Source organism: Leopardus geoffroyi, chromosome C1, assembly GCF_018350155.1.
Source record: "Leopardus geoffroyi isolate Oge1 chromosome C1, O.geoffroyi_Oge1_pat1.0, whole genome shotgun sequence".
Lineage (NCBI taxonomy): Eukaryota > Metazoa > Chordata > Mammalia > Carnivora > Felidae > Leopardus > Leopardus geoffroyi.
Window position 1 is genome coordinate 155508339 of NC_059328.1, and position 15998 is coordinate 155524336.

The following is a 15998-nucleotide window of genomic DNA, read 5'->3' on the forward strand; positions in this document are numbered from 1 at the left end:
ATTTAGTTTTGTTTTTAAGTTTCCTCCATTCTTCATTTTACTAACATATCCAAAAGTAAATTTACATTCAAGAATTCAGAACCTTCTCTGAGCATGTGTGAAGTTTAGTTTGATTCATAATGGTCTTACCTACAATGGAGAGAATCACAACCACAAAATCAAATATGTTCCATCCTACAGTGAAGTAGTAATGTCTGAGGGAGATCAGTTTCAGCACACATTCTCCAGTGAAAAGGATAATAAAAACCACATTTATCCAATATAAAACATCAGTCATGTAGTCACTTTGTCCCTCTTTTTCTACCATCATGGTTACCATGTTGAGGCAGATAAGAACCATGATGGTGATATCAAACACTTGGTTTGTTACTAGGTCAAATATACATCCTTGGAATTTGTTCTGTAAAGAAACAAGAATAATATGGAATGTAGAGTAAATTTTGCAAATATCCATTAATCATTATATTAGTAAAAAAAATTTTTTTAAGTTGTGTCTTCAAAGTTGCATAAATTATCTTTGGTCATAAGTTCTTGATTCTACAAGAGATATTATTCATGAGTTAAATCAAAGTCAGAGTGAATGAAAAGTTTTTGTTGTTGTTGACTTTCAGTATATACCAAACAGACTTCAGTTGGTCATGTATACTAACATTTGCTTTTAAGCTCATCCAACCCTAGTATGTTATATATGAATTGTTTCAGTCATCAGTAATTTTTTGCTAAAATACCTCAGCTCTACTACCCGGAGTATTTCAAGTTAATAAAATATCATGTCTCTAAATTTCTACTTTGCCATATTATTTTAACCAATGTGTTGCAGTGTCTTATATGACTGCTGTAGTATCAGAGACTTATATTTTCCTATCTCTTTCATGTATGGAATATGTATTTCCATACATATTCATACTTACAAATCACCTTTCTTTTCAGTCTCACTGTTAGTATTATGCTTTCTAGGAAACATAGCTTCTTCAAAATCCTTTTAGGAAAGGCCTTAAAGCATTTTACCAAGATCAAGTAGGGCATGCAAAAAATTAAATACCAGGGTTTCAAATCCATAGATTGTGATTCAATAGGTCTGGTTGAGACCCGGCAATGTGTCCATTTAAAAAGTGCTGGGTGATCCTCATGTTGCCAGCTGGGTACTAATTGGCTTTGTCTTCAGCCATGACTCTTTGGCAAGGTGTGTTATGTTCAATACAAATTTAAATGCATTATATGCATTTAAATTATATGCATTTAAATTTTTTCCCCCAAGTTGTTAGAGGAATACAAACTATTCTTTGACTGCTTAGACTCACTATTTCCATCTGAGCCCATTCTGGTCTTTGACTTCACAGTAGGAAAAAGTTTAGACTCACAACCGGTCCAACTGCTTCTTTTGCTATTTGTTGCAGTATTAAAAATCTTCATGTTAGTTTTACCCTACTGATAGACAGCAATCACTACATCATAAAGTCATTACTTAGATAAATAAGTTTCAATCAAAATTACATTTTATTTGTATTCTCCACAGGCCACTGCACTAGTAGTAAGCTGTGTAGCTAATATAAAAGTAAAACCATATATAATTATTTGTAATTTTTATAGGAATATTAAGAACAGTGATAACGTTCAAAATACATATATACAGTTTTATAAGGCCTTTTATTCAAATATTAGCATTCATGTTTAAGAACTAGTTGTATGTTAAAGATGAATTAAAAATAATTGAAAATTTATATGCTAGAGATATATATGTAAAAATATACAGTTGCCCCTTGGACAACAGTTTTTAACCACATAAGTCCATTAATCATGGGTTTTTTAAAGATAAATACAGTGCAGTACTGTAAATATATTTTCTCTTCTTTATGATTCTCTTAATAACATTTTGTTTTCTCTAGCTTACCGTATATAATACAGTATATAATACATATGACATGTAAAATATGTGTTCATCAACCATTTAGTTTATCAGTAAGATTTTTGGTCAACAGTAGGCTATTAGTAGTTAAGATTTGGAGGAGTCAGAAGTTGATATGCAGATTTTGACTGTGTGGAGGGTTGGTGCCCCTAACCCCTGTGTTGTTTTAAGATGAATTGTTTTTTTTTTTCTTTTCTTTTCTTTTTTTTTTTTTTTTTTTACCCCTGGCCGAGGTATTGGCTTTTGTGGTTTCTTAGATCCCAGCTTTTTCATCGCATTATAATATTTCTTCTGTTCTTCTGTCATAAAGATGTCTTGACCTCCAAGGTAAAGAAATAAAAAAATAAATCTAGTTAAAATCAGAATCATGGTCTGGATCTTTCTTCAGATCATTAAGACAGGTTAAAAATGTATTAATATAGAAATAAAATGCATTTATTATGTGCCACGTAGCTATAAATAAAACCCATCTTAAAGAATTACTTAGATGTAGGCATGTTACTCTCCATAAATAATGTAATGTGCATACGTAAAATATATGTATTACATATAATAATTATTGGCTCAATTTTCTTTTGGTGCAGTAACCCATGTCATTTTAAACTATGTGCTGGTATTTCATTTTATCTGCTACCTATCTCAGGCATTTTATTGCTAGATTACAAATATATTAGGAAGAGTTATACAAAATAATACTGAACATCTTTTTTGATGATTTGGCTAATATTTGGGACTCTAATGAAAAGTAGGGGACAAAACCATAGTAAAAATAATTTTATGTTATTTGTATTCATTTATAAATGCCATATTTGTTTAGCACAGAAAAAGAATATACAGTAGTGCCCTCTTATCTGTGGTTCTGCTTCCTGTGGTTTCTGTCACCCATGGTCAACTGTGGTCTAGAAGCAAGTGATCCTCCTGGCATAGGTCAGAAGGTGAATAGTAACCCAAGGCTACATCACAATGTCTGCAGATAGTCACCTCATTTCATCTCATTACATAGACATTTTATCATTTCACACCATCACAAGAAGGGAAGTATAGTACAATAAGATATTTTGAGACAGAGAGACGATATTCGTAACTTGTATTATGGCATATTGTTCTATTTTATTATTATTGTTGTTAATCTCTTACTATGCCTAATTTATAAATTAGACTTTACCATAGGTATGCATGTAGAAGAAAAAACATGGTACATTTAAGGTTTGGTACTATCTATGGTTTCAGGCATCCACTGAAACATATGCCCTATAGATAATGGGTGGGGGAGACTACTGTACAGTGAACATGTAACACACAATATCTGTATGTGTGTGTGTGTGGGGGGGGGGTGTTTGAAGAAACTTGTTAGATACTTTTTTCATTCCAATAAAGAAACTGCAATATAAGCAGGTTATTGGGTGTCAACATTATGTATAATAGTGTTGGAGGTATTGAGGAAATTACCAATGATTCAGGATCCTTGACCTGAAGGACTTCCTAATTGAATAGACAACCTTTAAAATTCAACAGTAAAAATAACTAACTCTAAAGTTTTTTGGGGTCGCCTGGGTGGCCCAGTTCGTTAAGCATCTGAGTTTGGCTCATGCCATGATCTCATGGTTTGTGAGTTTGAGCCCCATTTTGGGCTCTGTACTGACAGTGGAGAGCCTGCTTTGGATCCTCTGTCTCTCTCTCCCTGTTCATCCCCAGTTTGCACCCTCTCTCTGTCTCTCAAAACCAACCAACCAACCAACCAACCAACAAACAAACAAACATTGGGGTGCCTGGTTGGCTCAGTCGGTTAAGTGTCTGACTTCAGCTCAGGTCATGATTTTGCCTCTGTGCTGACAGCTGAGACCCTGGAGCCTACTTTGGATTCTGTGTTTTCCTTTCTCTCTGTCTCTCATCTGCTCATGTTCTGTCTCTCTCTGTCTCAAAAATAAATAAACATTAAAAAAATTTTAAAAAGAAAGAAACATTGAAAAAATTTAAATGAAGGTTTTTGATCTTTATTTCACAAAGGGGGCTTAGAAGCTTTATCTGTTCTTTTAGAGTATGCCAATTTTCTTAAAATTATCTGTAATTTTTACAGATTCACACATTTTCTACATTGATGTGTAACATCAACTTTTTAGTTATGGGACAAATTAGTATAATCGATGTAATGGGGAATTTATTTTGAATAATTTTTAGTTCTCGAATCCTTACTTAATTTGTAGGGTTGGGGAGTTAAAGATCATCTGGTCATTGTTTCCCTTTAGTTTTCTTGGATTGGGCAATAGCTTTCTATTATACTGCATTTTAAAAAATGTATCAAATACCTAATGGTAACCAGACTCTGCTTTCTTTCTTAAACTGTTTTAACTCACCTTTATTCTAGTTGATATACAGTCTTTGGTATTTATCTTACATATTCATGCTAGGTATCCAGGAGAGCCTTCAGGCCAGTGTTAAGAGAACTACTTATGAGCAGAAGCTGAATGCCATACCATGTCAAGAACTTACCAGAAGAAGCTAGGAAAACACTGGGAAGAGAACTCTGAATTAGAGGTAAAAATCAAAGTGGCAAATTTTAACTTTTCTTAATGATACCTTGTTTGCCAAAATAATAAAAGGTGGGGATAAAACTAGGAGATTACAAAATGCTCTAATAGAGGAATTTGTGTTGTTTGGTTTTACTGTAGCTTTAGAGACCTTGTGCAAAATGTATCCCTTTAAAAGCTAGATGGAAGACACTGTAAATCAGGCTGGTCCTTTTCAACGTTACACACTATGTCAAGGCTGTGTTACTTAGTACTTAAGACTGTAGTTCTAGTATCAGATCATCTTTGTTCAAATCCTATCTCTGTTGTCCTTAGGCAAGTTTCTTAATCTCTTTAAGGATAAGTCATCTCATCCTTACAAGAGTAGCTATATCTCAGTTGTCTTGTTCTGAGGATCAACTGAGATCATGTATTCAAAGCACTCAGAATAATGCCAGATACACAAGCCCTCAATAATTGTTAGTTGCTATTACCATTGTTACTAACCTTCCTAATAAGGTTATAGTTACTAAAAGGGGTTGCTTTACTCAGAATTTACCCATACGTAACCAGGGCTATACTAGGTCTTTGTGTAAATATACTACATATTTTTCCCTTTTGTAACTTGAACCTATTAATAATTTGTGTTCTAATTTTCCAAAGTATGTTTTCTAATGAATTATTAAACTCTTATTATCACATGAACTCATTAAAATGAAAACATTACTTATAGAAGTGATGGGTATTTGGAAAAACTAGTAAAGTGGGGTTGGTTATTAGAAGAGCTATGAGCTGAGACCAAAGCACTAAGTTAAAAAGCCTTAAGAGTCAAGAATACGCTGGGAAAAGAATATGGGCTTTGAAGTCAAACAGACCTTTGGATCCTGAATGCCAATGGACCTGTTGATTGATTTGAAACAAATTACTTATCCTTACCAGGCCCCAGCATATATGCTTTTCTATAAAGATGCCACTTTCATTAGCTTGTCTGTGGATTAGATGAATTCACACAAAGTTATCTAGCAGAAGATCTCCTATGTAGTAGGTTAATTGAAGTGTCGGTCCTGTTTCTTACTAAGGTGGAAAGAAACCTTAGGCCATTCAGAAAAGGTCAGAATATAAAAGGTATGCTTAAATTGCAAATTAAATACTAGAAGAAATGTAGGGGATAGTGGTAGTTGGCAGTGCTTCTAAATTAGTAACTTTTGCCTGACAGTAATGGTAATGGTGTCAACCCATCCTATCTTCCTCCAGTGGCAGTTCTTGTAAGAGCAACATTTAAAAGCAAGAAGATTAAAGCAGTTAGGATTGTGGCTGTCCTGTCCATGGTCACATGGCTTTATCTAGATATATGTTTGATTGATCCTATGCAGGGAATATTGGGGAATCATACGTATATGCTTATATACCATATATACACATATATAATGACTAAAGTTGAAAAAAAATAAATTGACAATTAGAGTATACTTTGTAAACTTATTTTCAAGGTTAATTATCAATTTTTAGAGATTCTCTGTCTAAAGCCATGAATATATGATAATGTTAGCTAAGTGTGGCTCTCAGATATTAAGTGTAAGAATGGAAGATGGGATTTTCAAAATATCTTTGAAAAAAACCTGTATTTGAAAATGTAAGCATAAATAACATTTAACATTTACTAAATTTCCTTCCAATCGTGAATATCAGTCACGTACAATAATGACATTTCATTTCTTGTACATCTATCTTTTCTTAAATGCTAAGCTAGTATCTAAAATGACTCCCTCTTGGAATCCTACCCCTTATCTTGGAAAGATTTCTTTTCCTGTGGGTGGTGCTACAGTTACAGTAACTCAGCCAACTTTGACAGGAAAATTGAGACTTCTTAGATGATTTATTCTCTTGCAAATCACAGATAATACTATAGACTGTACCCACTGCAGGCTCTTCATTGAACATATCCTGTATTCCCCATTGCTGCAAATGACTAATGTGGAGACTTAAATGTGGTCCAGGTAGCAGGTAATGCAGAATCTGACCTAGTCTTGGGTCTCTCTTCAGTCATTCTACGCATCATTACTGGATTCAGTTTTTAAATTAGAACTGAGTTTTCATAGTCCCTGGAAGAAGACTCCAGAATTGGATCTGTGGTGACACTACTTCCTAACTGTTGGATCACACGCAAGTAACACATCCTCTCTGACAGGGGAAGTGGTGATATAATGCCTTTTAGGTTTGCTGTAAAATGCGACTAAGATTACACATGTGGAGTACTTTACACAGAATCAGACACATCATCAAGTCATAATAAATGCCACTGTCCTACCTATATGTGCTCCCTTGCTCAAAATACCTCAATGACACATCAGCTCCTACTGAAAAATACCTAATATGGCTTTTCAGATCTGCTCTCAGGCAAGACTTCATCTTGTACTATTTCTCTTTTTAAAATTCCATCTCAAAACTCCATTCAAACTGGATGGAAGGCTATTCCTCCTGGATTATTTCCTCTTATGTCAGCCCTATGCATGTGCTCACACATTTCTCTATCCCTCCCTGTGGATTATCCATCTTTCTGCCTCTCAGTTTCTACATGTCTTCTTATTAATCTTACAAAGCCTACCAATTGTCACATAAATGTGTTTTTTTTTTCTATTTATATCTATTTTTTCTCTGTCCATTTATTTTGTTGCTGTTATTGTTGCTTTTGTTAATTTTTATTACACTTATCACTGTTTCATATTATAGTATTTAGGGATCTGGCATAGTGCAGGAGCTAAAAAATATATGCAGTACATGGGATCAACTACTGACCTTATCAGAACTATCACTTACTAGATGCATGATCTTGGGTACATCACTTAACCTTTTTGTGGCTGCCCACGTTTATCAAAGTCAATAATAATAATAATAATAATAATAATAATAATAATAATAAATTTTAGGGTGGATATTTTAGGTTGAATTGTGTCCCCCCAAAAAGATATTTTAAAGTCCTAGCTCCTAATACTTCAGAATTACCTTATGTGGAAATGTTGTCATTGTAGATGTAATTAAATCAAGGTGAGGTCATACTAGAGAAGAGTGAGCCTTTAATCCACTATGACGAGTGTCCTCATAAGTAAAGGATAGAGACACAGAGAGGGAAAACACTCCATGTGACCATGGAGGCAGAGACTAAAGATATGCTGCCATAAGGCAAGTAACACTTGAGCTACCAGAAACTACCAGGAGCCTTCCCTAAAGGCTCTAAAGACAGCATGGCCCTGACAAAACCTTGATTTTGGACTTGCAGCCTCCATAACTGTGAGAGAATAAATTTCTGTTGTTTGAAGCCACCAGTTTGTGGTACTTGGTTATAGGAGCCTTAAAAAACTAATACAGTTGATGTGAAAGTTAATGAAACACAAATCTCAGGAAAGTATCTTACTTGCAACATTCAACAAATCTTAATTTCCACCACATGTATCATTGCTTCTGCTATGATACAAACTCCCTGAAGTCAGGAAACATCCTGTGCTGTTGTCCATCAAGGGCCAGCCCAATGTATACCACACAGAGCAGTGGCTCAGAGAATGAATGAAGTAACTCCTTATGAAATATGCTTTGAATGAACAATTAGTGCATTAATTTTTCTTAATTAGTCAATCCTCTATAGCGAACATTGACAAAAACTCAATACTTGTCATATTGCTTAAAAATATGACAGAAGATAATTATTTTCTGTGCAGAGATAAATGAGATTAAGCATATCTGTATTCAATTTTTAAAAAAATAAATGAAGTTATAATGAAGCTAATCACTAATTGGTATCAAATTAAATTTCAAATCATATTTTTAGGAAAATAATTGTTCATATTTTTCAGTACAGTAAAAAAAAAAACCCTTAAAATACTTATCTTTTTTTTCTGTTGGTTGAAATTATCTATGATGACACCGATGAATAAGTTCAAAGTGAAGAATGATCCAAAGATGATAAAGATGACAAAATAAATATACATGTAGAGGCTGTATTCATAGATGGGCTGCTTGTCTACCTATAAGATTAACAAAAGTTAGCAGCATATTGACAATAACATTAATGATTTTGTTTTTTTCATGGTCTGACAAATTAATCCAGACAGTGCTATCCTTGGTGAACTTGGCTTTTCAGAAGCCATAGCATCTTGAGGATCAGCCTAAACCTTCTTAAAATTTATTCAACATTAAGCATTAAGCATTAAGCAATAACTATTTATTGCATGCTTACTATGTACATGAATATAATCTTCAAATGACTACAAAGGACTTAACCATATGTAGTACTTGTTCTCAGATTGGTAGGACAGACAATCTGGTAACTAACTGAACTAAAGTATGTTATTTATTTCCAGAAAAAAAAAAAACTGTAAAGAATGTGATGCCATATTTATTTAAATTTTATTGATTTTTTTTCTTCATTTGATTACACAAATGTCTTCACTGGATTTAACTTCTTAGCATGGAACTCATTTCACATAAACCCTTCCAGAGCATTTTAAACATAAAAACAACAAAATCTATGAATAAAAAAATTTAAAACCCATGAATAACTTATGATATTTAATTTTTATTTTGATAAATGTATTTATTGAGCACTTATTGCCAGGGTGTGCAAAGTGCTCTACTTACATTTTCTGGTTGGTCCCTCAGAACAATCCCATGACACGGACAGTAATTTTTTTTTTCTTTTTACAGCCAATAAACAAGCTGAGAGAGGCAAAGTAATTTGCTCAAAGTCAGTTACAGAGCTCATATATGATAGAGCCAGAATTTGAGTTAAGCTCTGTCCCCAAATGCTGCACACGTCATCACTAGGCTATTATTGGGTGGAAGGAAGTTCTTCATTTTGTGTGTATGTACCAAGGGCTCCTTGGAGCTACTATTTGAAAATGGCTGACCTAAACTCAGGAGCTTTAAAAACTGTAGAGTTTGTGTTATATTGACCAATACTTACATTAACAGAATCAACAGCTGCATACATAATATCCATCCATCCCTTAAATGTTGCCTGTAAATATAACAATAGAATCTGAATATGAAGCTCACACTCTAAAATAGCCATACACGAATTCAGTCCATTTATTGTTACATTTACTAAGTGATATCAAATCACTGAATTTTACTGTATTTCAAAATATCAATTTAATATAAAGATGCTATGTCGAGCACCAAAAGGACATAGTGCCAAGTCACATTGTAAATCTTAGTCCTAGTTAATTATTTCCAGGTTGTTATAATTCCTGAAAATTTTGCACATGAACTTTAATTTTTCCAGGGGTAGAGTTTTCCAGAACATGTTTTATAGGCACATGTTCTATGAAAGACCAAGTCTCTTTTTAAAGTCACAAAGTACATTATCTTTAACTTCTAGTTAATAGATTAAACAATGAATTATATCCTTCATCCAGAGTCCACTACAATATCAAGCATTCATGACAGGGCTCACTTACAACTTGAAGCAGAGACAGGTAACCAAGTCCAACATTATCAAAGTTCACCTTCAGGTTTTTCCACCGCACATTTTGACTAATGTTCATCAGTGCAGAACAGTCGGAACGATTTTTAACTAGACTTGTTGGAAAACGTGACCCATCTGTGGTATTAACACACTCATAGAACTTCCCAGCAAACAAATTTACTCCCATGATGCTAAATATTAGCCAGAATATAAGACACACAAGTAGCACATTCATGATGGAAGGAATTGCACCTATGAGTGCATTCACGACCACCTAGTATTCAAAGGAAAGAAAAGGATGATTAGGATTAGTAAAAATGCTAAATGGTCCACATTAATGAAACACAATGCAGAATTAAGGAAATTAGAAAAGCCACCCTTACATGTTTAAGACATCAAATCACCAAGCAACATGTATTAACTATCTATGCTTAGTAGTATGCCAACCAAGACAAACGAGACAGGAGCCCTGTGATCGATAAGCTTACTTAAAATAGTTGATAAACACATTGAAAGTATTAGCAACAGTGCAAAACAAAGTAGCTAAAAATGATACCATAGCTTAAATAAATGAAAAAAAAAAAAACAAACAAACCAAAAACCTGATATATGTAAGGTGAAGTCAAAAATCTGCATAATCTAGGGAAAAAAAAAAGAAATTTCTAAGTATAAATGATAAAAAATAAATAAAATGTACATTTAAAGGTCAGTGCTAGCCCTAGATTTGTCAGTGCTAAAATTCTCCTATATAGAGAAACCACTGGTGTATATAAGCTGGAGTTAAGGTTGGGAGTCTTTCAGCGTATGAACCCCTTATATTTAATTGGTTCTGCTAGTTGTATGGTGCTGAATTCAATTAAGACCTTAGGACCTCAGTTTCTTCATCTACAAAACGAGAGCCATCTGTTCAAATTTATTATTCTAGCTCTAAATATACTTTATATATAAGCCCTTGGCTAAATATAGATAATGCTTGCCTTGGTTAAAATAAAAATGAAATAGTTTATCATTAGTTAATACTTCCTTTATTTCAGCTTTTCAGCATTTCCACTGCTATTAATCACTGGTGCCTCTTGCCATTCCAATTTTCCTGCATGGAGACTATTGTAGCATTTATCACTCTCCAGATTTTCTTACCCCATCTTTTTTACCCCATCTTTCGAAACCTACCTGTCTTTTTATATTTCAGCTCTAGTCTGTATTTGAGTCCAAATGTGTTAAAGACTAATTTGTTAAGTGAGAGCACTGTGCTCCCTCTTTTTTCCAAGCAGTGAAACATTAAGAATCTTTGACCATCTTTGAGATTTTCTAGAGCAGGGGTTGGTGAGCATTTTCTTAAGTATTTTTAGGCTTTGAGGGTTATATGTTCTCTGTTGCAAGTATTCAATTCTGCTCCCGTAGCAATAGATTATAAACAAATGGGCATGGCTGAGAGGCAATAAAACTTCCTTTACAAAACAGGCAATCAGCCTGTGGGCTTTAGTTTGTTGACCTCTGACCTACAGCAATAGTACCTAGGGTCTGTGGGCCACTGAGCTTCCATGCCAGCATAAAATTCTATGAAAAACATCATGGTTGTATTTTTTTTTTTTTTAATGAAGAGATGATTCATAGTGTTATGAGATCCTTATAGTGTACGTGACACTAAAAGGGTTAGGAAACACAGGAGTAGAGAATAAAGTTCAAAGTGGTCAACTCTTGTTCAAGCCTATGCTTTCATCCTCAATTCCTGCTAACCTCCACACTGTGCTTATCACTGAGGCACATTTTTCCTTCTAGTCCTTGCTCAAACATGCCTTGCACACTCAACCCTATGTTTCTCTACCAGCTAACATCTCTGCCTGGAATGTCTAGGTGCCTGGGGGTTGAGGCCCACTATTTCAGTCATGGCTCCAAAGTCACCTCCTTGTGAGGCCTTCCTAGACTTCTCAAGGTAGCTACTCTAGCCTCCATGGTCCTGTAGTACTGTGTGCTTACCATTTCATAGCAGATGTCATAGAGTAACCACTGTTTCCCTGTCTGTCTCTCCATGACTTTTGTCCCCACTCAGTCTTGGGGGACTGGGGTCTCTTCACCTTTGTACTCTTTTTATAGCCTAATAGCTGACACATAGTTGGTGTTTAAAATGTTTGCTGAAAGAATGTGAGTAATGGTGGTCTCTGAGGGAGATAGGTACATATTGGTCTGATGAGCAGCCATTTGGGAAAGTCAATAAGCTTGAGATCCTCAAGATTCAAAGGAAGCTAACTACATAATGCCTCAAATCATCATTTCATTTACTCTTCAGAATGATCCTGCAGTGGGAAGGAACATATCCTTTTATGTGGTTAATAAATGCTACAGAGATATATCTGCTCCTCCAAATCTATTAAAACATTCTCCAATTATTGATAAAAAACAAACAGCAAAGAGAGTAGAATAATGGGCTAGCTTAATTGCTGAGGGAAGTAGCTTGTAGGGTAAAATACATTCTTTGTTCAAGAAAATGCAGTAGATGGTCTGTGTGAGTCCAGATAGGAGTCATAAGTTCTAGATCAATTGTAACATTCTACCAATGCTCAAAAAACGAAGTTAATGTCAATGGATTCCAATATTATCTTTCTGTGTGATAACACAACTTGTAATTTTTCAATTCTTATATGATAAAAGTATTGAATTACACTTATGAATATTTGTGTATAATTATGATCTCTCACATACACTGGAGCCATTATACATTGGATGCATTCAACACTACACATGACAGTCATAGTTTAGCAGGGATAACCCTGAAGATCTGCTAGACTAAAAGATCTCTGATATTCACCTGAGGCTTCAGATTTCTGAGCCCCACCCCAGAGTTCATGATTCAGTAGGTCTGGAGGAGGGCCTGGGCATCTGCATTTCTAATAAATTCTTAGATGATGCTGATGGCTGGTCTGTAGATCACACTTCAGTGAGATAGACTAATCTGCGTGTTAAGTTGTTCAGAGACTACAGGTAGAGAGGCAGTCAGATAAACAAGTACAAAATAATATAATAAGGATTTTGTGTGTCTGAACATAAAGGGAGGATGATCACTTATGCCTGGTGGTGAAGAGACAAAGCAAATATAAATTGGGGCTTAATGGCTGGGTAGGTGTCTGCTATATTGGGGAGCTAGGGTTGAGACAGGGCAGGGAGAAGCACTCTCAGCCAAGAGAACGACAGAAGCATGAGAAAGCAGGTATAAACCTGGTAAAAAAATAAATTTGAGGAGAGCAGAAATAAGTGAGGATATGGACTATTTAGAGAAAATAAGGTCATTGTCCCGCATGTATTTTATGAAGTTGCTGGTTTAATACGGCTCTGAAAGCTAGGTTGCTAGTAATTATTTTTCTCACCTTGTTTGTCTCTGCAAAATGGTCTCATTTCAGGCACCATGCAGCCTTGTGCAAATTCAGTAAATTTTCAGAGCTTTAGTTTTCTCAAATGCAATTTGGATATCATTCGACTATTATTGAAACATTTATTTTAAGGATGAAATTTAAGGTGGTGGCTGATGCCCCTTGACTTCCCTGATTTTTCTTATGACTCCTACCAGGTAGCTCTTTAAAAAAATAAATTTTTTGAACACCTGATACAGGCAAGTCCTTGATGACTGGTATTTGGGAGATGTTATCAGAACTAATAGAACTTCACCTAAATTTCCTAGCACAGGGAAGATTTTCATTTAAAAAGGGAGAAGTCACTTATTTGGATTACTGCCTAACAATATTACATGAAGGAGGCATTATTGTATTTGATTTACTCTTTGTTAAACAATATGCACTGAATACTGTGTATATGCATATCTATACACATATATAAACATTACATCTATATATATACATACATATATGTGTGTATAAACAGTCCATAATTTCTACATACTTATTTTTCATATTTTATACTCCATTTAGAAAATAAGAATATTATACTAGAAGGTTTAGCATTTTCTTACCCTCATTCCTTCAAATCTAGATAAAGCTCTTAGAGGTCTTAAAGCTCTAAGTGTCCGAAGGGATTTAATGGGGCCAAGGTCTGAGTAGCCGAGAGTGTTTGCGACTAAAGTAACCAAAGAAACCTACAAAAAATAAAATTTTCATTAATCATTTCAATGAAATAATAAAGCATAAAGAGGAAAAGTCTAATTCAAAGATCACTAACAGCAGACCAATAAGAATAATATGATTTTAAACATCAAATTATCTAGTCATTGGCTAAAAATAGGTAAGATGTGCTTTTGTTAAGGAAATATATTTAGGGGCGCCTGGGTGGCGCAGTCGGTTGAGCGTCCGACTTCAACCAGGTCACGATCTCGCGGTCCGTGAGTTCGAGCCCCGCGTCGGGCTCTGGGCTGATGGCTCAGAGCCTGGAGCCTGTTTCCGATTCTGTGTCTCCCTCTCTCTCTGCACCTCCCCCGTTCATGCTCTGTCTCTCTCTGTCCCAAAAATAGATAAACGTTGAAAAAAAAAAAAAAAAAGGAAATATATTTAAAGAAAGGTTAATGAAAATAAAAGAAATAATAGAAGGAAAGTAGTTTCTTACCCTGAATAAAAATCACACATTCTTTTTACACGTTTGTAGTCAATGATTATATACTTGCTTATTAATATGTTTATGCTTGATCTATTTAATTAGATATGCTATATATTTAATTAGAGCAACTTATGTTATACACTTATGCTATGCATTTAATTAGAGCAACTATCAAAATTTCAATTATAATAAAACCCAGGGCATAAGAAAGTGTGTGATTCTGAAGCTAAGTCATAAGAGTGTGGCATTAATTCAGCCAAACCTATGTCTCAGTGTAAACATTATTCAAAAGCGTTTTGAAGACTCATGATTTTGAGACGGAGTTAATTCCCCACAAGGCTGTTCTGCCTTGTGATTTATCAGAACTGGCACCAAAAAGATTTACCTAGTAATAGACACTGGGAGAAAATCTCAATTGTATTGAAAAGAGCAAAAAGTAGATGATCTCACTGGCTTTGCAATCAACACAGACATACGGACCTTCATCATGTGAGACCTGCCACAATTACCATAATCAGTATGCAACAAAAATTAGTGTTCTTGCAATAAACTATCTTAGAAGAAAGAACATGGACAGAAATAAAATCAATACACATTTTGGTAATAGAGCAATGAGCTCCTCAATGACCTTACATCTGGATCTGTAAATGCATGAAGTCTCTGAGTGCGTTCCATTTAAAATATTCATTTGTTGTTACACTGCGTGTAGCAGGAAGTAATGTCTAAGAACAATGTCCAGAATGTAGCTTTTCATTATGAATGAAGTAATGACTAAAAGATTCAAGTTTTCCAGGGAAGACTAGGAACACCTGAGAGTCATTGTTCTTATATTTAACTATTGACAGAGTAGAAAAATTCAGCGCTCACAAGTTCACTGCTCCTGCTATCAGAGACAAGTAAACTGATTTATGAATCAAAATGCGTTGAAGACTTTTGTTCTTTCTCATACAGTTACTTCCAAATGCCTCAATGTTGTGCAGGTTTGGTGGTACAGTAGTGAGCATAGCTGCCTTCCAAATGTCTCAGTGTAACATTGTTTATTTTTAAGTCCTTTATATTATATATCCAGCAGAACTAATTGTCTGTCCCTCATATCATTTGAAATTCACCCAAGTCATTCAGGTCTATTATTTTCCACTTAAATGCACTTAAGAAAATGTACTTTTTTGGGGCGCCTGGGTGGCGCAGTCGGTTAGGCGTCCGACTTCAGCCAGGTCACGATCTCGCGGTCCGTGAGTTCGAGCCCCGCGTCGGGCTCTGGGCTGATGGCTCAGAGCCTGGAGCCTGTTTCGGATTCTGTGTCTCCCTCTCTCTCTGCCCCTCCCCCGTTCATGCTCTGTCTCTCTCTGTCCCCAAAATAAATAAACGTTGAAAAAAAAATTAAAAAAAATAAATAAAAAAAGAAAATGTACTTTTTAATCAGGATAACAAGTATTCCCTTTTAATCAGGAAAAAAAAATTTCAAATGTTTATTATAATTTTTTTAATGTTTATTGATTTTTGAGAGACAGAGCATGAGCAGAGGAGGGGCAGAGAGAGAGGCAGACACAGCATCCAAAGCAAGCTCCAGGCTCTGAGCTGTCAG

At 34.9% G+C, this 15998-nt stretch overlaps 1 protein-coding gene and 1 long non-coding RNA gene across 6 annotated transcripts in view; one reads left to right on the forward strand and one right to left on the reverse strand.

The window, feature by feature from the left end:
- The window catches only part of LOC123599017, a 125384-nt gene that overhangs the window by 59170 nt on the left and 50216 nt on the right, over window positions 1–15998 (forward strand). For all 4 annotated transcript variants that reach the window (XR_006712935.1, XR_006712933.1, XR_006712936.1 and 1 more), the window contains exon 3: window positions 4315–4441. This is a non-coding gene — a long non-coding RNA (uncharacterized LOC123599017). The remainder of the gene's footprint in view (window positions 1–4314; window positions 4442–15998) is intronic.
- SCN9A (sodium voltage-gated channel alpha subunit 9) overlaps window positions 1–15998 on the reverse strand; it is a 168669-nt gene that overhangs the window by 7512 nt on the left and 145159 nt on the right. For both annotated transcript variants that reach the window (XM_045480075.1, XM_045480076.1), the window contains exons 21-26: window positions 13836–13958; window positions 9867–10148; window positions 9371–9424; window positions 8295–8432; window positions 2129–2233; window positions 130–400 (exon numbers count right to left, since the gene is read on the reverse strand). In XM_045480075.1, the coding sequence (XP_045336031.1) occupies window positions 130–400; window positions 2129–2233; window positions 8295–8432; window positions 9371–9424; window positions 9867–10148; window positions 13836–13958 (973 nt within the window). The remainder of the gene's footprint in view (window positions 1–129; window positions 401–2128; window positions 2234–8294; window positions 8433–9370; window positions 9425–9866; window positions 10149–13835; window positions 13959–15998) is intronic.